We start from the raw sequence: 23,855 nt of genomic DNA on the forward strand, positions 1-23,855 counted from the left end.
TCATCATCATTGTCCTCAAAAAAGTTACTGTTTAATAGGAGAGAAACAGGTCTATTTTTTTTTAAGTACTGCATAATAAGATAAGCAAAATACATGTATTAGGGAGTGATTCAGCCCGTGTAGGCTGGTGAAGGAGGTCTGGGACTGGGGACGTAGGTCAGACTGAGAGTCATTATAAAGCCAGAGATGTATCAGAAGCACTGTGACTGTGCTCAGGGTACAAAGTTCAGTGTAAGCGGCAGGACGCCCTCCGCAGAGCGTGTTGGTTGTGCCGTCTTTTGGAGGGCATCCAGTGACACGTTTACACTGGGCTCTACATGCCTCAGATGCACTTCCAACAAGGCGTTAAGCACGGTATGTAGGTGACTAGAGGGGGATAAAAGATTAGAGCAGGGAGACCAGCTAAGAGGCTTTTGCAATAATCTAGGTGAAGGATATTGAGGGCGTATCTACCTTAATGCAAGTGTAGCTGGGTTAGAAAGAAGTGATAGCGATATCGCTATCACTCAATAGGTGTGTTGACCTATTGAGTGTGGGAAAAGAGGCAGGGGGAGCAGCTGAGTGTGACTTCCAGACTTCTGCAAATTCTGTTGTCTGGTCGTTTTTCAAACAGTTATAGTGATTTTCCTCAGAAGATATCACCTGTATAGATACGACTTTCTGAATGGAAAAATTGCTAAGTGTGGCTGTAGTGTGAAGAGAGTGCCTTGGGAACTTGGGAACACCAACCCAAAGTAGTATTTCCCAAGTGTCACCTTTTAACTCCAGCTGTGTCTGCTAGCCTGCCCCTAATTAGTTAACACTTTTTTCTACAGCTTCTCTTTAAATGCCACATGTTGTTTTCCCCATCTGTTTTTTCTATTCTCTTTCTCCCATTCTAGCCAAGAAAAAATTTCATCTGAAATTTCAAGGTGTTGAGAACTGAAGTACTATGTCGTTACCATTTATCCTTTGTTTTGCTTGTGAATGGGTCTAGTGAGCAAAGCCTTATGTATTCCCTGGGGGTGTCAGTTCTCATTACTTGTGGGCGGAAATAGGAAAGTCAAGATCACCTAGAGACATTCTGTACAGAGGCAAATGACTCAGGGGACATTTCCTCCTTCCTGACCCAGACTGCCAGTCCATAAAACTTTCATGAGACCCCAGTTTGAAAATATTACCTTGGAACTATTCATTTAATCAATCTTAGCTTTTCTAGGTTCTTTAAACTATATATTGCTATTTCTAGCAGAACAACAGGAGCTTAAAATGCATGGTAGAGATGTGTTTGAAATATTATTTCCCTAGCTTCCAGTTAGAACATAAACAGCAAATGCATTTCAGGGTGGGGACTACCGGGGTCTTTCTTATTAAGTATCAGTTGTGACTTTGACAAAACCAGCTCAAAGCAGTATTGATGAAGAGTATAATACAACACAGTGCCTTCACATTTTTGTGAGTTCTACAAGAATTAATCCGCTGCTTTTTTATTCTTTTTAAAAATATTTTATTTATTTGTTTTTAGAGAGGGGAAGTGAGAGAGAAAGAGAGGAAGAGAAACATCAATATGTGGTTGCCTCTCACACGCCCCCTAATGGTGACCTGGCCCACAACCTAGGCATGTGCCCTGACTAGGAATCGAACCAATGACCCTTGGCTTGCAGGCCAGAGCTCAATCCACTGAGCCATATCAGCCATGGCGAGTTAAGCTGTTTTATATGCTTCAGAGTCTGTATGCTGATTAGCTATTAAATCAAATATTATAAATATTACACTGTTTATTTCCAGGAAAGGAAAATCCTCTGAATTTAAAGCTCATACAGCTCCAGTTCGAAGTGTGGACTTTTCAGCTGATGGCCAGTTTCTAGCTACGGCTTCTGAAGACAAATCCATCAAAATATGGAACATGTATCGCCAGCGCTTCTTATATTCCTTGTACCGACATACACACTGGGTACGCTGTGCCAAGTAAGTGCAAAAAGTTTCATAAGAGTTCCATATTTTTCCCCTGCCATAGTCTATATTTGTCCTCCAACTCCCAGAAAAGGAGTTCATTCATTCATTTATTCAGCAAACATTTATCATGTGCCCAGGAACACAACTGTGATAAGCACAATGGTAAACAAAATAGTTAAAAACCCCTGCTCTCATGAAGCTTGCATTCTAGAGAGCGGAGTAAGGCGATAAACAAATAGGAAAATGAATATGGTAGGTCAGAGAGTGGTAAGTTTTCAGGAAGAAAACAGAGCTGGATTAGAAGGGGAGCTGCAATTTTAAACACTTTGTTAAGCAAGCTTCACAAAGAGGGTGGCCTTTGAGCACAGGCCTCAACGGAAGGAGTGAGGCTTAAAGATATTTGGGAAGGGAGTGTCTTAGAGGAAGCAAGTGTGAAAGCCCTGAGACTGGAGCCTGCTGGCTGATCCAGGAAAGTAAGGAGGCTGGTTGGGGGCAGAGCTCAGGGAGGGAAAAGGGGCACCCACAGGGAGGTCGGGCCAGGTCAGGAGCAGCTCTGATGAACACCCTGGGTGAGAGGAGATGCCACTGGACCACATGCCCTTTCTGACTTACACTCTGGTGGGGTCACTTGGAGTGCTGCATGAAGACGAGACTGTCAAAAGTCCGTGCTGAAGCAGGGAGGTATTGGGAGGCTGCTGCAGGAGTTCCCATCCTGGCTCGGACCACCCCGGGTGGTGGCACTGGAGATTTGGAGAAGTGGCTGGATTCTAGATGTAGAAGTTTGAAGTTACACCCGACAGTACTTGCTGGCACATTGGATGTGACAGAGAGAGAGGAACCAAGAATGACTCTGCAACGCTGGCAACATTCTGTTAGGAGAAGTGCTGCTTCGTAGGTGTTAACAACTGTCAGCTAACAGCCATGGCACCCTTTTTATTCCTAAGACATGCTACTAACATGCTTCAGTGGGTATCTCATTCCCCCCCAGAACTGCCCAGGTAGGGCTGTTGTTTTATTTTCTCCACTGTGCAGATGAGGAGACTGAGATTCAGAGTTCAAGTTAAACTTGTGTAGATGAAGTAACAGAATCAGAAAGAAATAACTTGTTCTCCTCTCAAGGTCATCACTTGGCTAACTGATAAACTTGGAGTGGGAAGGGAAAGGACTAGAACCAGGGACTCCAGCACTCTCAGGTCTCATTCTAGGCCTCTCTACATGCTGGCTCCATTCTTTCAAACACTCTGGTACTGAGGTCACTATCAGCTCTGTGCTGAAGTCCTCACAGCTTTGTGACCAGACTTCCCTTAGCTTTTCTTAGCTCCAGTCAGAAAACAATGTATAGCTCTGTGCCCCTGTATGAAAGAACATGCGAGGCGACCACAGCTGAGATGGGAGAGAATGGGAGTGTGCCCCGCTCTGCCTGTCTTGCCTTATAACCCACACTCTTAAACCTTGTTATGCCCTCTCAGTGGGGCATTATAGCTTAGGGGGTGTTGATTATCACCTATGGTAATGAGTCTGAGAAAAATAAAAGAGGTAAACAGAAGTTTTAGACAGAAGTTTTTTTCTTCTAAAGAGTTAAGCCACTTTTGGCTTTAGTCACCTCATACTTTTTCTCTCTATGCCATATAGCAGTGTGGTAAATAACGTGGACCTGGAACCTAACTATGTAGGTAAAAATCCCAGTGCCACTGCTTACCATCTGTGTGACCTTGGAAAAGTTACCTAACTTCTCCCAAGTGTTTTGGTTTTCTTACCTGTAAAATTAGAATGATGATAATAGCTACCTGCCACATAGGTTGTCATGGTAGTTAATTAAATGAATAAATATATAAAGAGCATAGTAATCACTAGGTAAATCCTAGCCATCCTCCTCCTCATCATCTTTGGACATATTTTTATTTATTTTTGAGGACACTTTGTTACTTGAGTTGCTACTGTATTTCTCAGACCCTAAGATGCATCTAGGTTTTAGAGGAGGAAAATAGGAAAAAAATTTGAAGTAAAAAACGTGGTAAAATATTTAATAACATAAATAACATAGTATTTCACCAATGTAAATGTAAGCTACATTGGACTATAAGACACACCCCCATTTTCCTCCAAAATTTGGGGCAGTGGTGGGGGAGTGTGTCTTATAGTCTTATAGTCTGAAAAATACGGTAGTTTGTTTTCCACCTAAGGAGGTCCCAAAAGGTTGATCAAATCAGTTATTTGTTTTATAATAATAAATACATTGTTATTTATGTATCAATAGTAAGAAGAGGAGGCAGAGCTCTGTCATCAGGCCCGGGATCAGGCCCGGAGAACAGAGGGGCAGCTGGGCCATGTACTGGGAAGAGTTATTTAACTCCCACTGTGTGTCATTTATGAATATGTTTGGAAAAGAGACTGATTTTTATTATCTTCATCAGAGCTCAACATAAACAAAAACATTGCATGTTGGTTTAACTAATCAAGACAGAATGTTTCCTGAACACTCTGACTAATAATATATAAATAACTGCTATTTATCCAGTTTGTCTTACATGCCTCTATAGCCTTCCAAGAAGATTTAAGGTCATTTGTAATTGTCACCCTGTGTGTATATCAGTCGAGGGAGAGAAAGAAGACAGTCTCACCTAGAGCCATGTCCCCGTGGTTAGCGCAAACCAGGCGTATGTCTAACCTGCTTCCTGCAGCTTTGGTGTTAATGGAATGATAGTGATGGACATGTTTTCATTTTTTAACAAAAAGGAATCCTATCAAGTTGTTCAGAGAAGAGAAAATTTTTCCTGGTATAAATTTTAGAAGGTACTTTATTCCTTGCTCTTGTATTGAATCATCTGTGTATAATATAAAAATGTAAAGAAAAGATAACAATAAAAACAGAAGAATTCATGAAAGGTTAAAAGGTCACCAATGAAGTGAAATTTTGGTCTTCTAAATATTCCTCTAGTAAGCATAGTCCTGCTTTACCACGGATCTGTGTTAGGTGAAGAGCTGAAACACACAGTATTAGCCTCAGAGCTTTTATAGTTCAACGGGGAAAAAATCAAATAATTATAAATCGATGTGTTCTATGAGAAAACGATACACAAAACAATAAGGGAGTGTCTGAGTGGGACATTGAACTATTGGTGTGAGGAGACGTCAAGGAAGACACTGCAGGCCCGGAACTGAGGAATGCGACCAGGAGAGGCGGCAGCAACGTGTTATCAGACGGGAATAGGTGGTAAACCATTCCATGGAGTGAATCAGCAGGAGCAGGCATGGTAGCCTGCGCTCTGGAAACATTTATTACTTAGCTGTGGCCAGATACAGCAGGTAAAGCCGGACAAGGTCGGGGAGGAGGCAGGGAAGGCTCAGGGTCACTGGGTGATGTGAAAAGATTTTAGACTTCATCCTACAGGTAATACGAAGACACTGGAAGGCTTGGAATTGGAGAGAAACATGATAATTTCTGAGCTCTTCTTTCCTAACTGTATGGCTCTGCAGGTAGAGGCTTGGCATGAGACAGTCCTTGCCAAGGTCCGCATGCCTACCTGCACCACCTCATTACCGTTGGGCAAGATAGTTGATGGCTCTGTGCCTTTGTGGAAAGTGAGGCTTCTCCAAGTGAACTGTTGTGAGGATGAGAAATACAGTTTGACTGTGTTTGGGACTCAGTGATGTGGGAAGACTGCCCGCCATTCTTTCAGCTGGGCACCATCAAGTAGGGAGAAACTTGGGAAATGGCAGGAGCCACTGCGAATGCTGTTCTCCCCATCAGTTCACAAGAAGAAAGTGATGGCGGGACTCTGCACATCTGTCCGCCTAGCATCCATTCCCCATTGCATGGCAGTGGTGCCCGAGCTTTCCCTGAGGAGCCTGCCCTGCCCCACGGCCCTTCCATGTGTTGTCCGTGTGCTGGGGTGGCCCCGTCTGCAGTTCCAGCAGCAGGCATTCGGCTCAGGCTTGCCTTCGGGAACAGAGCATCTCCCTTTTCTAGGAGATAGTGAGTCTTGTTGGAACCGCAGCACTTGCCTCTGGGATTGCTCCCCTTAGGCTTGTTTAGGCCTATTAGCTGCTGAGGGACAGCATGAGGGGCAAAGAACTGGCCTGAGAATGATGCTGATTCGAAGGAGAGCAGAGCTGGGAGGTAACCACAGAATGAACTGCTGTCTAATTACATGGAGTAGTTTCTGGGTACAGCTATACCTGGAATTATTAGCACGTGCATGTGTGGGGGCATGGGAGTGAGGAGTCAGGGAGAGACATGAGCTTTAAAGGGTTTCTTTTTGCTTTTTTTACGGCACTCTCCATAAGAGATAGTAGAGCAGAGTTTTGTAAAAGTGGGAGTTATCCTCACGTGCAGGCATATGCACTCAAGACGCCTGCTTTATCTCCATCCCAACGTCACTGCCTTAATTTTTAGTGACACTGGCCCTTGTAGATTTCTGCAATAACCTCCTAAATGTTCTCCCTGACTACGGATGTGCCTTCATTCATCCTTTCTCCCCACTGCTCTTCTGCCTCCAAAGAGACCTTCCTGTAATGCAAATCTGATCCTGCTCCTCCTCGGGGTTAAAGCACTCAGTGACTCCTGGCCCGGGAAGTTGCTCTGCTTTTCTGTTACAGCCTCGTCTTTTGTCCCTCTCACTATTCACCTTGTTACAGCTACCCAAGCGTCTGAGGCTCTGTTACATCCATGCCTCTCCAAATGCCGCTGGCCACCCTCCCTTCCCCATCCTGCCCTGCATCTCTTCCTCCAAGAAATGTTTCTGGACTCTCCCAGTCTGAGCTTGTTGATTCCACTTTGCTGCCACACCGCTCTGTTTATGAGGCCTGTCAGTTTAGGCCTCTCTTCCCTTTTAGACTTTGAATTACAGATATTTTATTCATGTGGTATTCTCTTGTCAGGCACTGTTCTAAATTTTATAGATGCCACAGGATTCAAAACAGACAAAATTCCTGTGCTCATGGAGCTCCTTCTACCAAAGGGGGAGAGACAGTAAACAAATTAGTGATGTGTGCCCTGCAGAAAAGTACTGTAGGGTAATAAGGTAGAGGGTGATAGGGAGGGGACATGGACTGAAATGAGGGAGCTAGTAAGTCAGGTGTCAGGAAGGGCGTTCGAGACAGTCAGATGCAGTGTGAGAAGCACTGTAGAGTGTTAGTTATAGACTGAGGAAGGCTCAGAGTTGTACAGAAATGTGGGTTGAATGAATCAGTGAAAGGATGACCCCTATATGCAAGTAGGTTTGCTGAGAGTTTTCCTCCCTTCAGGCAGGAGTCATTTTTGTGGATTCTTTATATCAAATGCAGGAACATCTTGCATGGAGCATGTTTACGTGGCTTTGGTACCTTCTTTTTTTGTTTTGGTCTACCTCTGTTCAGATCGATAATTTTTATGCTCGGTACAACTGGTCTTAACCGAATGCTTTTATCTGGCTGGTACCTTGTTGTTCTAAGGGTTTTTTGTTGTTTTTTTTTTTTTAAATCATTTGCTTTCTTACTGTTTGGAGGGAGGGATTCATGTGAAATCCTGCAGAGGTCTCTCTGGAAGAATGTTCTTAGATAAATAATTGGGTTAAATTTAATAAATAAAGATTTCATCTTCTTGGCAACTTTGCGTAAGTGTGTTCTACAGTATGTTTAGAGATTCTTCTCATGCATTTATTATAATCATTTTTCTTGGCTCAACTTACCGTAGCTAGAGACCGAGGGAATTGCGAGGGCCCAATTAACCACTCAGGCTTAGGCTCTCAGTGTGTTTGTGCGACTTCCTGTGAAAACGTATCCTTGATGGGGTCATCCTAGCCCAGGAATTCCTGGACTAGGTCTGAAGGACCAGCGTCCTGTTTCCACTCTTTACCCGGAGGTGAGAGTGCTCAGAGGGAACTGAATCACACTGAAGAAATTTAGAAGGGTTGGAAACATAAACCAAATACCAATGTACTTATTTACAATGATAACACTAGGTTTCAGTTGGCCTGGATTTGTGTGCCTTAGTCAGGGTCGTCTTCCTTTGCCAAGAAAGTCACAGTAAGACGTCAATGGGCCCTGGAACTAAAGCAGGAGAGTTTGTTGAAAAGAATTTTGATGGCTAGTTTTCTCCGGTTAGGATAATGAGATGGCCCTGTCTTTGCCACATACATACACCTGCCAAGGAGTCTGCATGGTCAGTTCTGCTGGTCAGGGGCTCTCTGCCCGGGGCCAGGCAGGAGACACGATGACCCCTTCTGCTCTTGCCGGCTGTGGTTTCTGGGCACGTTCTCTCTGTTGACCCGGTTCTTTCCGATAATGCAGTGTTGTTGATTAGCTTCAGTGGAGAGACAGCACGGGGGTGGGTGGGGGGGAGAGCCTGCATGTGATCCTGGGAACATGACGTAACCTCTCTGGGCCTTTGCTCCTTTGTAAAATGTGTACAAAGACAGACCTTCTTCATAGAATCACCATGGCAATTAAACAGGTTAATGAATGTAAGTAATGTCAGTTGTTAATTACCCTCACGTACCAGTTTTTTCTCCTTGGGATTATACTGGAGTCACCTTTAGGTTGTGTCCAAAAGTCGTTGCACATATTTGCAGATAGTATTTGAAGTTGCTACTATATATACAGATAACTGTTGTCCTCCTTTAAGTGCATTTTATGTATTTAACTATCAGAGGATAACTTTACCTTCAAGTGCTTAGGTCTGAAAATCTCTTTTAATTGGAGTGTTCAGTCCATTTAAATTTATGTAACTAGTCCTATGATTAGGTTTAGGTCTACCATTTTGCTGTTTGTTTTCTATTTGTCCCATTTGTTTATTTATCCTTTCCTTCTAAGTTAATCAAGTATTTCTTAGTACCCCATTATATTTCCTCTGGAAGGGCTTTGGCTTTACCCTTTGCCCGTGTCTCCAGAGACTGCAGTATGCATCTGTAACATATCACAGTGTACTCCTAAACTAATTTTGTCATTTTATATATCATGTCAGAGCTTCTAAAAGTTCTAATACTGGAATTTACAAAAATATATCTCCATTTACCCACCTCTTAAATATACACATGATATAAGCCTACAGTACATTAAGCAACCATTTTCTTTTAAAGAAAATAAGAAACAAAAAGTCTGTTACAGAATTTACCCCACCCTCCCATTTACCTTTCCTAGCACTCTTTATTCTTTTGTATAGATTCAAGTTTCCCTCTGGTATCATCTCCCTTCAGCCTAAAAACCTTCATTTACTATTTCTTGTAGTTCAGGTCTGGTGATAAAGTCTCTCGGCGTTTTATTTTTCCTTTTACAAGAATATTTTTGCTGAGATACTGAATTCTAGTTCAGTGGATAATTTTCCTTTTAGCATTTTAAAGATGTTGTTACATTGTCATCTGGTTTGCATTTTTTAATGTGAAGGCAGTGATCATTTTTATTTTTATTTCCCTACATGTAATGTTCCTTTTTTCCCCTGCCGCTCTAAGATTTGTTTTCTTAATCTTTTGTTTTTAGGGGTTTGATTATGATGAGCCTGGGTATAGTTTCATATATTTTTCTTGTGGTTCACTGAACAGTGTGACCTATGAGTTCATATTTTCATCATATTTGGAGAAATTTTGTCATTTCTTCATATATTTTTCTACACTAATTTTTCTCTCATCTCTTTCTGGGATTCCAAATTTACATATGTTTGACTAGTTGATACTGTTTCGCAGTTTATTGAGGCTTTGTTTATTTTCTCAAACCTTTTTTTCCTCTGTGTGCTTCAGTGTGCCTAGTTTCTGCTGACCTGTTCTCAAGTTCATCAGTGCTGTTCTTTCCCTGCAGTGTCTGGTCAACTGTAAGCCTATCCATTCTCTGCTGAGGTTCCCCATTTGTTTGCTCATTATGCTCATCATTTCCTTTAAGTCCTTGGGCATATTTATTGGAACTGCTTTAAAGTCTTTATCTGCTAATTCCAACATCTGTGTCATATCTGGGTCAATTTCTTTTTTGCTTCTTTATATGTCTCATTTTTTTTACTGTGTGCCCAGCCATTGCTACGTGTGATTATTAATTACTCTATCATCTTTTAAAAAGAGTTGAATTTTGTTCTGGTAAGCAATTAACTTACTGCTGGAGTCTGTTGGGGCTTAGATTAGTCAGTACAGGGCGGATCTAGAGCAGCCTTTCCTCTTAGGCTATGGTGCCAGTGGCCTTTCTAGGCTCTCAGCCAGATGTCTGAGGTGTTCAGCAAAGTCTGCTCGGAACTTGAACATCTCAGTACTCCGTAACCTCTGCAGTCTTTGTTCAGCTTTGTTCAGGCTCCTGTCAGTGTTCTCTGGCAAGCCTGGTTTCCTGTATATGAGCAGCTTTCTTTGTATTTGACCAAAGACTCAGTGGGACTCACAGGCAGATTTTGGAGGGGGATTCTGCTTTTCTTAGTTTCTCTTACTCCATGCCCTCAAAATCCTCTTACCAGTTTTGAATTCTGATTTCTGCTCCCATTGCCCAGAACTGCAGCTGCTGTCTCCTTGGGCAGTATGTCCTCGTGCCAGGTCTGGAAACTGCTCCCGGGTGGAAATTGGTTTGGGTTTGGTGCTCATCTCATTTGTTTCCATCTGTCAGGATTCACAACCCTGTGCCGTTTTTGTACAGTGTCTAAAAACAGTAGTTTTATATATTTTTCCCCATTGTAGGATTGTCTGTGGTAAGGATATGTAGGATACCATTACTCCCCCCATCCAGAACTGGAAGTTTTGCCAAAAGAATTTAGTAGAAAGCTAATTCAAAATTCATATGGATGAGTTAAGTGTATACAAATAGCCAAGGGGAAAAAAATGACAAGAAAAAAATTAGAAGGAACTTGTCCAGCGAGCTCTCAGAACACAGTATAAAACTATAGAAATTAAAATACTGTGGTAAATGGTACAGGATTAGGAAATGGGTTAGAGAAAGGTCAGAGGCAGGCCCATATATATATTATGATAAAAATGGCATTTCTAATTGGTAGGGAAGTGGACAGACTATTTAATATGTAGTTAAGATAATTGGATTTCAATTTGGAAAAATATAAAGTTGGATATTTATTGTGCAGAATACATTTATAAAAATTATAAATGAACTGAACAACTAAATATTAAAAATAGTCCGAGTTCTTCCTCCAAATGCATGGACAGTATATTTAAATGAATATAGAGGGTCAGTAAACAATTGTTTCTCCCTTTAGTCTTTGAATTTTAAATATGTGCCATGGACTTAAGTAATTAAAATTATGTATCTTTCTCTGTGCCCAATAGTTATGAGCTTTCTCCTGAAGCCCAGACTTCCTCCATGGGGCACAGAGATGGTGCCCATTAGTGTAAAAAGAGATGAATTGTTATGTTCTCTGGACTAGCCATTGTTTATGACTATGCATCTTGATTTATAGAAATATTTTTAAGATATGCCAGCTACAGGGAAATATATTAATGTTTTTAAAATAGTAGGATAGTCTATTAGAAATCAATGTGCATAACTGAAAACTTACTCTAAATAAATATCCTTTTGTGTTCAAAAGAAAAAAGCTTTATACTCCAAGATACTGCTTTCAGTACAATTTGTAATGGTGAAGATTTGGGAACAAGCAGTTTTTCTAAATAAAGAAACCCAGTTAAGGAAATTTCGATTATTATGTAGCCATTAAAAGGGGAATATATGCAAGTAATTATGTGAAAACATGTCTATGTTGAGGAGAGAGAGGACAAAATTCAGAACTCATGATTACAACAAAAATGCCTATATGAGGACAAAATATAAAGTACCCATTACACCAAAAATACTAAGTGTGATTTTGTTTGTGTGATGGGTCTATGAATTTTTTAACTTACTATAATTTCCTAGTTTTTTTACAAGTAATTTTTCTTTAATGAGTAATGAAGAAAACATGTATCATTTGAAGTACATATATGTAGGTGAGAAATATCTATTTTAGTGGCAAAGGAGTTCTTCTAAAAGTTAGAATTATTGTAGCCCTGTGTTTTTAAAAATAATGTATACTTTGAGATAACTTGTGTTCCTGTATGGCATCCTTAGTCAAAAATAAGTAGAGGCTAATGAGACAACTTTACCAACGTTATTGCTTTTACAGCATTAATTTTTAGGAGGAATATCTGCCTTTAATTTTTATATTTTAAAGATTTTATTTATTTATTTTTAGACAAAGGGGAAGGGAAGGAGAACCAGGGGGAGAGAAATGTCAGTGTGTGGTTGCCTTTCATGCGCCCCCTATGGGGGACCTGACCTGCAACCCAGGCATGTGCTCTGACTGGGAATCGAACCAGTGACCCTTTGGTTTGCAGGCCGGCGCTCAATCCACTGAGCCACACCAGCCAGGGCTGCCTTTAATTTTTAGTTGTTGGTAGTGTTACATGAGATCTTTGACCATCTAAATTGTAAAGATTTTTCTTATTGTGGTAAAATATATATAATATAAAATTTACCGCTTCAAGTATACAGCTCTGTGTCATTAAGTATGTTCATGTTGTGTGACAAATTGCAAAGATTTTAAACATAAGCTCTTATTGTCTATAATATTAAGTTAGTCCCGATTCCCTTAAAAAGTTTTTTTCCTTATGACCTAAATGTTTCCCAAGGACCTGCTCAGTACCAGGCGCTGTGCCTGGGCACAGAAGTGTGACTAAGGCAGATGTGGTTTCTCGCTTCTTGGAGCTTGCCTTCCGTTAGGGAAGCAAACAGAACGCGTGGTTGTAAGGGCGGTGTGTGAATATGAGCTATGTTAAGAACTCCTCCTGGGGAGCTAACCTGCAGGACAGGGAAGTTCAGAAAGGCTTTTCCTGAAGTGAGGAGAGCAGAGATTTGAAGGCTGAGTAAGATCCCTTTGGTAATTTAAACTAGATAAAGAGGTAGGGGGGCAGTGTTTGAGGCACAGGGAACAGACTTGTGAGGAAACACCTGGGGCAGGAGCAAGGACCTGAGGGAAGAGGGGTGTGGTGTCAGAAAGAGGAGAGTGAAGAAGGTGAAGACACAGGACGGCGGATTCCGGAGGACCTGGTAGGCAGTGGTAGGATTGTCAGACTTTTTCCCAAGGGAAATATGAAAACACCGAAGGGTTTTAATCTGAAAAGTTTGATGTACAGTTTAAAGAGCAGTCGTGTTGCATGTGGAGAATGGAAGATGGCAGGGCCCATTTCGGGGGTGTAGGGGGGGGAAGGGAATGTAGGGGAGAGGAGGAGAAAGGCACTGGGCATGACTACTAGGTTTCTGACTTTAGAAACCACGTACTGAGAAAAGGAACACTGGAGAAAGAGCTGTCTGAGGAAGAAGGTGAGTTCCAATTTGGACAAGTTCAGAGTGAGAGGTGCCTGCAGGCTGTCCCAGAGGAGACGCCCAGTAGACCATTGTACTTAAGGGTGGAGATCCCAGGAGAGAAGTCTGGGCACCAAAATGGTAGATGACCCAACATATAATTGTCATACTTAAATCTTTTATACCTCTTTCATCTCTTTGTCTCAGCAGTAGCAGGAATGAATCCTGTTACTGCAGTCAACAGATGGTTTCTCTTCCAGGGCTGACCAACACTTGAAATAATATAAATGTTTTGCTTATTGTCTTGAATTTCACCTTCAGTATGTAAACACAATCCCATCAAAGTAAATACTGAGACTGCTTTTTTTTTTCCTCTTTTTTTTTTTAATGAGTCTGTGAAAGTTTTAGGTCTGAAGGCAAACTAAGCTCTCACATAATCGAAACAGAAAACAGTGGCCAGGGGGGTTATGATTTTCACAAGGTTACTGAGCTGGGCAGTTGCAAAATTGACCCTACAATTTAGGTCTCTGTACGGACTAGGTAGTCTCATTTCCACTGCTTTCTGCTGCTCCCCTTCTCCCCACATTGAATACTGCGGGCTTCAGAGTACCTCTTACTAATGATTTGTTTCTTAAAGGACATGGACAGTGCCCACTCTGGTCTCAGAGCCCTGAGGTCTAGCAAATTGTTTTTACAGAATATTTATTCTAATGATAAGAACTATCCAAATGAAGATTTTTATTTCTTATGAAAGCATTTTAAAACTTCTTACGGTTCATGGACCCATTTGGCTCTTTAATGAATGAATGACTCTATTTCTATGCATATAGACATAAAATAGTACATACAGTTTTGAGAACTCCATAGATTCCAGGTTAAAGATCTCCTATTATCTATAACTCTTGGGCCGCTCTCAAAGATATGGGAACTAGGTTTTCTGGAAAGTGTTCAAACATTTCCTCCTCCTCTCGAATGAACACCAATACATGTTAAAGGATTGAGTGGTAGTTCAGTTAACTTCCCGTGTGCCTCATAGCCAGTTCGTGTCTGCTGATCCGTTAGTCACTAAGGACTAAGGTAATGTCCACCTTGGTGGCACAGTCTCTAGAAGTTTAAAAAGGTGGTTAGTGGTACTGAATTAGAGAATTAGAAATTTGTTATTGTGTCTGTAGAAATATTGTACTTCTCAACATTCTTAAAATTAATAACACAGTTAGATGTTATACAAGGCCTGACAGAGAAAGGAGTTTTCTTTCCTGATCAAAGACAGGACAAAGAAAAACCTGTTTTATTGGTACTAATTATTTTTGATATATCTCGTTAAAAATAAAAGGGAGACAAGAACATACAAACCACCATCTTCATTTTCAACCCTTCCAAAGGCAAAACTGTGTGTGTGTGTGTGTGTGTGTGTGTGTGTGTGAGTGATGTGGACACTGGCCTGCAGTGTCCGCGGCATTGTGGCTGACACAAGACAAATTCACACGGACTACCTAGTCCTGTGGAGGAAGAGGGACAGCACAGCCACTCTCTCAAGAGAAGAGTGCCCTGACCCTTGCCTTTACAGGCTATTATTGCTTTTCTGGGCACATTGCACTAAAGATGGTCCTCATTTACTGTGCACAGGTTCACTTTAGGTGGTTACATTTTACAGAAAACAAAGGAGAGGATGTTGCTATATACATCAAAAAAGAAGGATATTTGCAAATGTAAAGGGAAAAGTATTTGAGCTGGTTGCACTGGTCTTAGGAAGGTTTGGCATAGATTTTAGGAAGTTACTTTAAAGATATGCAGTAAATGTTTGCTGCCTCAATTCAGGGTGAGGGAGTTTTAGCAAAAAGCAAGTCTCAAAGCGGCCTAGGTACAATGCAGGCCTGATTCCCCACGGGAGAACCTATCCGTGGGCGTGGGTCCTGTGTGCTGGACCTTGCTTTCCACTGGCCTTTCTGAGTGGGAGCTGGGCCCACGCCACTCAGGACAGTCTCCTGTGGGGAACTGTTCCAAGCATGGGAAATGTGGCTCAGCCCCCACTCGGAAAAGCCAGTGGGGAGCGAGTTGGTGGGCAGGACCCACATCCATGGATAGGTTCTCCAGTGGGAAATCAGGCCTGCATTGTACCTAGACTGCTATGAGACTTGCTCTTGCTAAAACTCCCTCACCCTGAGGCAAGCAAATGTTTACTGAGTATCTTTATCTTCCTAAAATCTGGGCTAGACCTTCCAGGTATGGAGAATAGCCTGTTTCGACCACTTCTCCCTTTACATTGCAAATGTCCTCCTTTGATGTATTCAGCGACACCCTCTCCTTTGTCTGCAAAAGATAACCACCCAAAACAAACCTTTGCATAGTAAAGGAGGACCATCTTTGATGTAAGGGGCCTAGAAAAACAATAAAAGCCTGTCAAGGCAAGGGTCTGGGCGCTCTCTCCTCTTGAGGGAGTGAACGAGGCGCTCAGAGGCGCTCTCCTCCTGAGAGAGTGGCCGTGCTGTCCCTTTTCCTCCACAGGATTTCTGTAGTCCGTGTGTATTTGTATATTGCGGCCACAATAGCAGATCCTGCTGGCCAGGATCTGCGTCATCTGGTGCATCTGCGCCAGTCTCCTACAGGTGTGTGTGTGTGTGTGTGTGTGTGTATACACATGTGTGTGTGTCTATATATACACACACACAAATATATAGAGAGAGAGCGAGTGCGAGCATATGCAGGGATTGTAATGTAGAGTCTAGAGGAGGGGCAGGGCCTTAACCCCGAATTCCCCTTTGGTCACATGGAGTTGGAGGTAAAAACCACCTCTTCTCTCATGCCAGCTTCTTCCTAGCCACCTCCTGCATTCTCTATTTATCTGATGTTTGCATTCCCTTCCTTTCTTTAGCACAGGGAAGTTTCTCTCAGGCTAGTCCCCTCCTGTTCAAAATAAATTTCTAGCATGAAAGATTTCTCTTATTCTATAGCCCCTCCTGCTCAAGATGAATTCCATCTGGCCAATACGCCTTCTTTTGCTTATTCACAAGTTTCTTTAAAATCATGTTTCTTCTGTGGAGCATCTAATGATAAGTTGGCACCTTATCATTGTCTAAAACTCTATTATTTGTGTGCCCTCCCCTTGTTCCTCCTCCCTAAACTGAAAGCCTTATGAGGACAGGGGTCTTAGTTTCATTTGCCACTATATTCCTGTTACCCAGGACGGTGCCCAGTGCCTGGTTCTGGCACGTCCTCAATGAATATTTGAATGAATGGATGAATGAATGAATGAATGAATGAATATGCTCCTCATAGACTCCTCTAGAACACTGACAGTGTATGGTAGTGCACACGGAGTTTTGTTAAATGATAGTCTGGTGGCTAGCCTGTCAATTGGAGCCCCATCTCATAGCATCTGAAGAGCACTGCCTGTGGTTCTCGACTTTAGAACCTGCTGTGGTTACACAGAAGCCACACAGAACTTTCTGTGCTCTAAATACTTTGGCCAGTAGAGGAAACCTTCCTTTCTGCCGGAGACTTAGCAGAGTGACTGGGAGGTTTACCCATAGAGCCAAGCGTCTGGTTCAGCTCTCCCTGGTTGTATGGCTCAGGCCGATCTTTTATGAGCTCCAGGTCGTGTGTCTGTGCATGGAGGCCAGCAGTAGCGCCTGTACTGCAGGGCTGATTAAGGATTAAATGAGTTTCTCTAGAGCTAGCAGGATAGTGGTGAGCATGGTGGTGGCAGGATTTCACCGATCATGTCATAGGGTGAGTGTTTTTGTACTTTGTTTTTAATCTGATCATTCTATTTTATTATTTTTTTCATCATTGCTTTCTTTTTTAAAATATATTTATTGATTATGCTATTACAGTTGTCCCATTACCCCCCCCCCACTCCACTCCATCCTGCCCACCCCCCTCCCTCCCACATTCCCCCCCCATAGTTCATGTCCATGGGTCATACTTATAAGTTCTTTGGCTTCTACATTTCCTACACTATTTTTACCCTCCCCCTGTCTATTTTCCACCTATCATCTATGCTACTTATTCTCTGTACCTTTACCCCCCTCTCCCTCTCCCACTCCCTTATTGACAACCCTCATGTTCTAGTTGTTTGCCTAGTTTGCTCTTGTTTTTGTTTTATGTGTGGTCGTTAATAACTGTGAGTTTGCTATCATTTTTACTGTTCCTATTTTTGATCTTCTTTTTCTTAGGTAACTCCCTTTAACATTTCATATAGTAAGGGCTTGGTGATGATGAGCTTCTTTAACTTGACCTTATCTGAGAAGCACTTTATCTTCCCTTCCATTCTAAATGATAGCTTTGCTGGATACAGTAATCTTGGATGTAGGTCCTTGCGTTTAATCTTGGGTAATGTAATTATGATATGCCTTGTTGTGTTCCTCCTTGGGGCCAGCTTCTTTGGGACTCTCTGAGCTTCCTGGACTTCCCGGAAGTCTATTTCCTTTGCCAGATTAGGGAAGTTCTCCTTCATTATTTGTTCAAATAAGTTTTCAATTTTTTGTTCTTCCTCTTCTCCTTCTGGCACCCCTATAATTCGGATGTTGGAACGTTTCAAGGTGTCCTGGAGGTTCCTAAGCCTCTCCTCATTTTTCCAAGTTCTTGTTTCTTCATTCTTTTCTGGTTGGATGTTTCTTTCTTCCTTCTGGTCCACACCATTGATTTGAGTCCCAGTTTCCTTCTCATCACTATTGGTTCCCTGTACATTTTCCTTTGTTTCTCTTAGCATAAGCTTCATTTTTTCATCTGTTTTTCGAACAGATTCAACCAAGTTTGTGAGCATATTGATAACCAGTGCTTTGAACTGTGCATCCGATAGGTTGGCTATCTCTTCATCGCTTAGTTGTATTTTTTCTGGAGCTTTGAAGTGTTCTGTCATTTGGGCCCTTTTTTGTTTGTTTGTTTGTTTGTCTTGGCGCATCTGTTACTTTAAGGGGCGGAGCCTTAGGTGTTCACCGGGGCGGGGTAATGCTGGTAGCTGCGCTGTGACACTGTACGTGGGGGAGGGGCCGAGTGGGAGCAATGGCGGCCGCCTCACTTTCCTCCGGATTTCAATCTTTCACTCCCATACCCACAATCAAACTGGGCCACTCTGGTGCTGGTTCCCGAGTGGGTGGGCCTGTGCACACTCTAGGCCCCTGTGGGTCTCTCCAACACCCTCTCCTGTGAGGCTGGGAGTCTCTCCTGCTGCCGCCCCAACCCCCAGGGGCGCTTTCAATCAGAGGTTTGAGGCTTTATTTCCCCGAGCTGGAGCCCTGGGTTGCGCGGTCCGCTTCGCTGCCCGCCGTTAGTCAGGTTTATCTTTGGGCGAATGTGGTGCCGCAGGGTGCTACCCGCCACTCTGCCTGCCCCACTCTCCGCCACTCTGAGTCTGGCCCTCTAGGTTTATCTGTGCAAATGTGGGGCTGCAGGATCTGCTAGTGCTCGGACTGCCTGCGCCATTTGTCCCACACTCCGCCAGTCTCAGTCCCGCCACAGCCACGGGAGTCCTCTCCACCCCAGTGCCCGTCTCCGCCCCTCCTACCAGTCTGGATGAATGATTATTTTCTATTTCCTTGGTGTCGGTCCCCCTTGCTGTTCGGTTCTCTGTCAGTTCTGGTTGTGCGAGGAGGCGCAGTGTGTCTACCTATGCCACCATCTTGGTTCCTCCCCATCATTGCTTTCTTAAAATGTAAGAACCTAGTCATCTCTTAGAAATATTCTTACCATTTGAGATACTCACATTCGGTAAATCTTTAAAAAGATACTGCATTTTGTCGTGTATAATGTGCACCATGTTTTTGTGTGCATTATGCATGGGGTCATTCTACCCGTGTATAATGCGCATCCTTATTTTCCCCTCAAAAATTTAGGCAAAAAAGTGCGCCTTTTATACGGCAAGATACAGTAGCTTAGTAGGAGATACAATTTGGTTCATTGCATCAGTTGTTTCCATTATTGTGTAAAGTTTATTTTCATGGGGACACGAGTAGGTTTTTAATCCCCAGGGTCTGTGTAAAATAAATTTATTGAATTTGGAGCATTTCTATAATACTGTTCTTCATATTTGATTCTTCATCACATTTTCTGGTGAAAAAGATATGTTGTTATAAAATTCACTGAACTACCATCATGGAAGATATTTTCTTGCAAGGTTATTTTCTTGAATTTTTATATTATTTTACTTATAACTTAATTGTGCTTCTCTGTCCCTTCTTTTTTTTAATATGGTAAATTTATAAATGCCAGATTCAAAGTTTCTGTGAGGAAGAATTATTTTTAGGTCAGTGTTAAGAACAGAGAGGGAGGAAAGGAGAAAGTAAGAGAGAATAAAAAGAAAAGCCTTCAATTATACTGCACACACATAATTGGTGACTTTTATAGTAATCTGTGCGTAGAGGGAAATACAAATAAAATTGAAGCATAATCAGTCTATGACCTAATTTTGTCTCTTTTTGGTTTTTGTTATCGCTAAAATATTAATAACAAAAATACTATTCATAGTTTTCTAGTAGTCTAAAATTTTTCTTTTTCTTTTTTCCCTTTGCTCTTCTGCCCTAAAAAGGCACTTAGGGGGAAAAAGAACCTTAGACGGGATCTTAAAATGAAAAGAGATCATAAAAACAGTAGACAAGTTGTCTGAGAATTTTGTCATTTGTTTTTTAATGGGGCATGTGGATGATGGGTGTGTCTGTGAAGGAACTTCTGTTCTGTGTAAATGACTTGACCTACTTTCAGTCCATTGGAGCTCTCTGGCCTCCCCATGTCCAGGAACTTCCAGGTTTGGGAGTTGGGTCTTATGTTGGTGATGTCATTTAATTTTAATTGTAACCACACAAGTCTTTTTTTTTTTTTTTTTTTTTATAAACAGCTACGTATATGGTTGGTAGGATGAATAACAAAGGCTTTCTTGGGTAATATGGGTAATAACACCAGAAAATGACAGATATAGAAGAAAGAAATAAAGAATACTTTTTTCCTTTCTTGTTTATTTATTTTTTAAATTTTATTGTTGACATAATTACAGACATCCCCCATTTACCCTTCTTTGCCCACTTCTACCCTGCCTCCATCCCCCTGGCCTTTACCACACTACTGTCCGTGTCCGTGGGCTATGCATGATGTCCCTTGTCTCCCTTCACCTTCTTTCATCAGTTACTCCCCCACCACCCTCCCCTCTGAGGTCTGTCTGCCTGCTCCCTGTATCCATGCCTCTGTTTCTGTTTTGGTTGTTAGTTTGTTTATTAGAGTCCACTAGATGAGTGAGAGTGAGGTCATATGGCATTTGTCTTTCTCTGACTGGTTCATTTAAATTAGGATAATAAAGAGTACTTTTTTAAAAGCTGGTGAAGGAAATAGACATACAAGTCCAGGAAGCTCAGAGAATCCCAAACAAGTTGAACCCAAAGAGGTACACACCAAGACATCATATTTAAACTGCCAAAGATTAAAGATCAGGAGAGAGTCTTAAAAGCAGCAAGAGAGAAAAGAGAGTTTCTACTAAGGAGTGCCCATAAGACTATGAGCTAATTTCTCCAAAGAAACCTTACAGGCAAGAAGGGGCTGGAAAGAAGTATTTGAAGTCATGAAAAGCAAGGACCTACATCCAAGATGACTCTATCCAGCGAAGCTATCATTTAGAATGGAAAGGCAGATAAAGTGCTTCCCAGATAAGGTCAAGTTGAAGGAGTTTAACATGACCAAGCCCTTATTATATGAAATGTTAAAGGGACTTATGTAAGAAAAAGAAGAAGAGCAAAACTATGAACAGTAAAATGACAACAAACTCATAACTATCAACAACTGAACCTAAAAAACAAAAATGAACTAAGTAAACAACTAGGACAGGAACAGAATCACAGAAATGGAGATCATATGGAGGGTAATTAGCAGAGAGGGTGAGGGAGGAGAATGGAGGAAAAGGTACAGGGAATAAGAAGCACAAATGGTACATAAAAAATAGCCAGGCAGAGGGTAAGAATTGCACAGGAAATGGAGAAGCCAAAGAGCTTATATGTATGACCCATGGACATGAACTAAGGGGGGAACACTGGAGGGAATGCAGGTACTAGGTGGAGGGGGATAAAGGGAAGGAAGAAGTGAGACAATGGTAATAGCATAATCAATAAAATATACTAAAAAAGAAAAGCAAGGTACTTGGCTTGGAAGAAGTGCAGAGATGAATCAAAGACCTAGAACAGATACCATAAAACTAAGTTATTTGAATAAAAGAATAAAAGGAAAAGACACTTGGTTAATGTACATAGTATATTTTGATCTTTTAATGGCCTGTTGAAGTCACTTGTGCTCATTTTGAGTTGAAAAGATGTTGGCTGCAGTCTACGACTTTGCTGCGTGGTGTGGTAGCAGTGGTCTCTGGTACTTAAGCGCACAGTCTGGCTTGTGTGGGGGATGTGGGGACACTATTATTACGATTATCAGGAGCCTTTCACAAAAACAATCTTTCTTGTGATTTCCAGATTTTCACCTGATGGAAGACTAATTGTATCATGTAGTGAGGATAAAACTATTAAAATTTGGGATACCACAAGTAAGCAGTGTGTGAGTAACTTCACAGATTCTGTAGGGTAAGTCCATTCTATTCTATCTGTGCATTTGTATGAGGTGGTTTGCTAAGGATACATTCAGGTATTACAGTTTAAAATAAAGAAATCAAAATATGAGACCATCTTAATCTTTCCTCCTAGGTTTGCAAATTTCGTGGATTTTAATCCTAATGGTACTTGCATAGCTTCAGCAGGTTCCGATCATACTGTGAAAATCTGGGATATAAGAGTGAACAAATTGCTCCAGCATTATCAAGGTACAGTTTTATAACGGAAGGATTCAGTTGTAGGGTGGACTCCTCCGGGAAACTCTTAAACTGATAGACTGCCCTTCTCATTGTGGTCTGTTCGTCTTAATAAGAGTCATGGGCTACCTTTGAACTGACTAAGGAACAGTTAGCTTCCACCAACAACATGGTCTGAGAAGCTGGGGGAGAAGCCAGAGTGGAGAGGAACATAGAAGGACCTTAAAAATTATGCCAGGACTGTAAAAAATGAAAGAAATTACAGTGAGATTTTTAAACTCTGGTTATTTGGGATACAAATTGGCACAAATACTTGTTATAACTGGTAGAAAACAACATCCTATTGTGCCTGTACTTTGAAGTTAAAAGAGAAATGGATCGATTTCTTTGTTTATATTAAATCCACATTTCTCTTAATAATTGTAATACTAACCATGTAGCTGACACTGCTAAATCCTCACAAAAGCCCTAAGAGGTGGCATTATTATTACCCCCATTTTAAAGATAAGGAATTTGAGGCTTACAGATGGTAAGTGACTTGCTAAAAAGAATGGACAGAACTCTCTTGGGTCTGTGTACAGACTTTCCATCACTGTGTTATACTGCCTCCTGTTGGTAGGATCTTGTCCAGAAATGACTTCTCAAACTGGCAAGACTGTCCTCCAGATATATGTTCACACTCTTCACCCCTTAGCACCGAGCCACTAAATGATTATTAAATTTAGCTTAAGCTAGGTTTTATGCTTTCTGTGAGCCATTGGTAATCAACTATTGTCTACATTGGTAATATATCTGAAGACTTTTTAGTTACATGGTTAACAAAATCATCTTTCCATGACACATTGTCACTTTGAAAGCTATTCTCTTTCATTAGCTCTGTGATGCCCAACTATTTATTTGTTATGGTGTTGTGGAAACATTACCTTTGACTGATTCTTGTTTTCAACCTAATATTGCTAATAGGGCACAGTGGTGTCTTTAAAATTAAGAATTATTCTCTAAAAATTTTGCTTTATTTTCCACTAATCAGTTCACAGCTGTGGAGTTAATTGTGTATCATTCCATCCGTCGGGTAACTATCTCATCACTGCTTCTTCGGATGCTACACTTAAGATTTTGGACCTACTAGAAGGAAGGCTCATATATACACTCCAAGGACATACGGTACTAGCACTAAGATTTTTGTTTTTTTAAATTATATACATTTAAAGTTGCAATCCATTTTATTATATGCCTGCATTATGTTTCCAAGTGTAGGACACATTGCTCCTATCATAAGAAATATTTTTGCTTCCAAGGCAATGTTTTTGTCCTCTGCAAGCAACTTAGAAGTATTATTTACTGTAGTTTTTGTCAAAATCAATGTATATCTTTTATTAGCTATTAAATCAATCCTTCATTACTATCTTCATCAGAATGTAGTTAGGTTTAATTGCTTAAGTGGTGATAGATACATTTTTCCCCTACTTCTCATCTTTCTTCTCATGTGGAGGCTGTCCCAGCAACTCTGACACCCTTAGCCTCTCGCACCCCTCAGGTACTTCTTTCACTAGTCTGTTGCGATTCAAATTTAACGAGTAGAGCCCAATGCCTTCTACTTTTGGGATGAATCTGCCTTCACTTTTCCTCTGAAACTTTTGGTGGGGAGGCCTGTCCTGTCCAGTCTGGCCTGTGACTAGGCCCTCAAATCTGACTCATTCTGGGATTCAGTTCTAGAAAGCCCATTTTCCCATAGATAAAGCCACATTCTTTCTTTACAAGCCTCTATCAGTAAGAAAGATGATATTTTGACTGTCATATGCCTTATTCCTTTGTCTTATTTCTTAATTGGTTTAGAACTTACTGGGGAAGAGAGGTCTATTTATTAATCCTGTTCAATCACACACACACACACACACACACACACACACCCCTGGCA

At 41.4% G+C, this 23,855-nt stretch overlaps 1 protein-coding gene across 8 annotated transcripts in view; it reads left to right on the top strand.

Moving 5' to 3' along the window:
- Positions 1 to 23,855, top strand: part of POC1B (POC1 centriolar protein B) — a 106,829-nt gene that overhangs the window by 32,492 nt on the left and 50,482 nt on the right. For 7 of the 8 annotated variants that reach the window (XM_024571733.4, XM_024571838.4, XM_045204098.3 and 4 more), the window contains 4 exons: positions 1,768 to 1,947; positions 21,606 to 21,713; positions 21,834 to 21,949; positions 22,968 to 23,101. In XM_024571733.4, coding sequence (XP_024427501.2) covers positions 1,768 to 1,947; positions 21,606 to 21,713; positions 21,834 to 21,949; positions 22,968 to 23,101 — 538 coding nt within the window. Of the gene's footprint in view, positions 1 to 212; positions 355 to 1,767; positions 1,948 to 21,605; positions 21,714 to 21,833; positions 21,950 to 22,967; positions 23,102 to 23,855 lie in introns of those variants that run through there. The other variant, XM_071220996.1, reaches the window with a different exon arrangement.

The sequence above is a fragment of the Desmodus rotundus genome, chromosome 3 (genome assembly GCF_022682495.2).
Source record: "Desmodus rotundus isolate HL8 chromosome 3, HLdesRot8A.1, whole genome shotgun sequence".
Taxonomy (NCBI): Eukaryota; Metazoa; Chordata; class Mammalia; order Chiroptera; family Phyllostomidae; genus Desmodus; species Desmodus rotundus.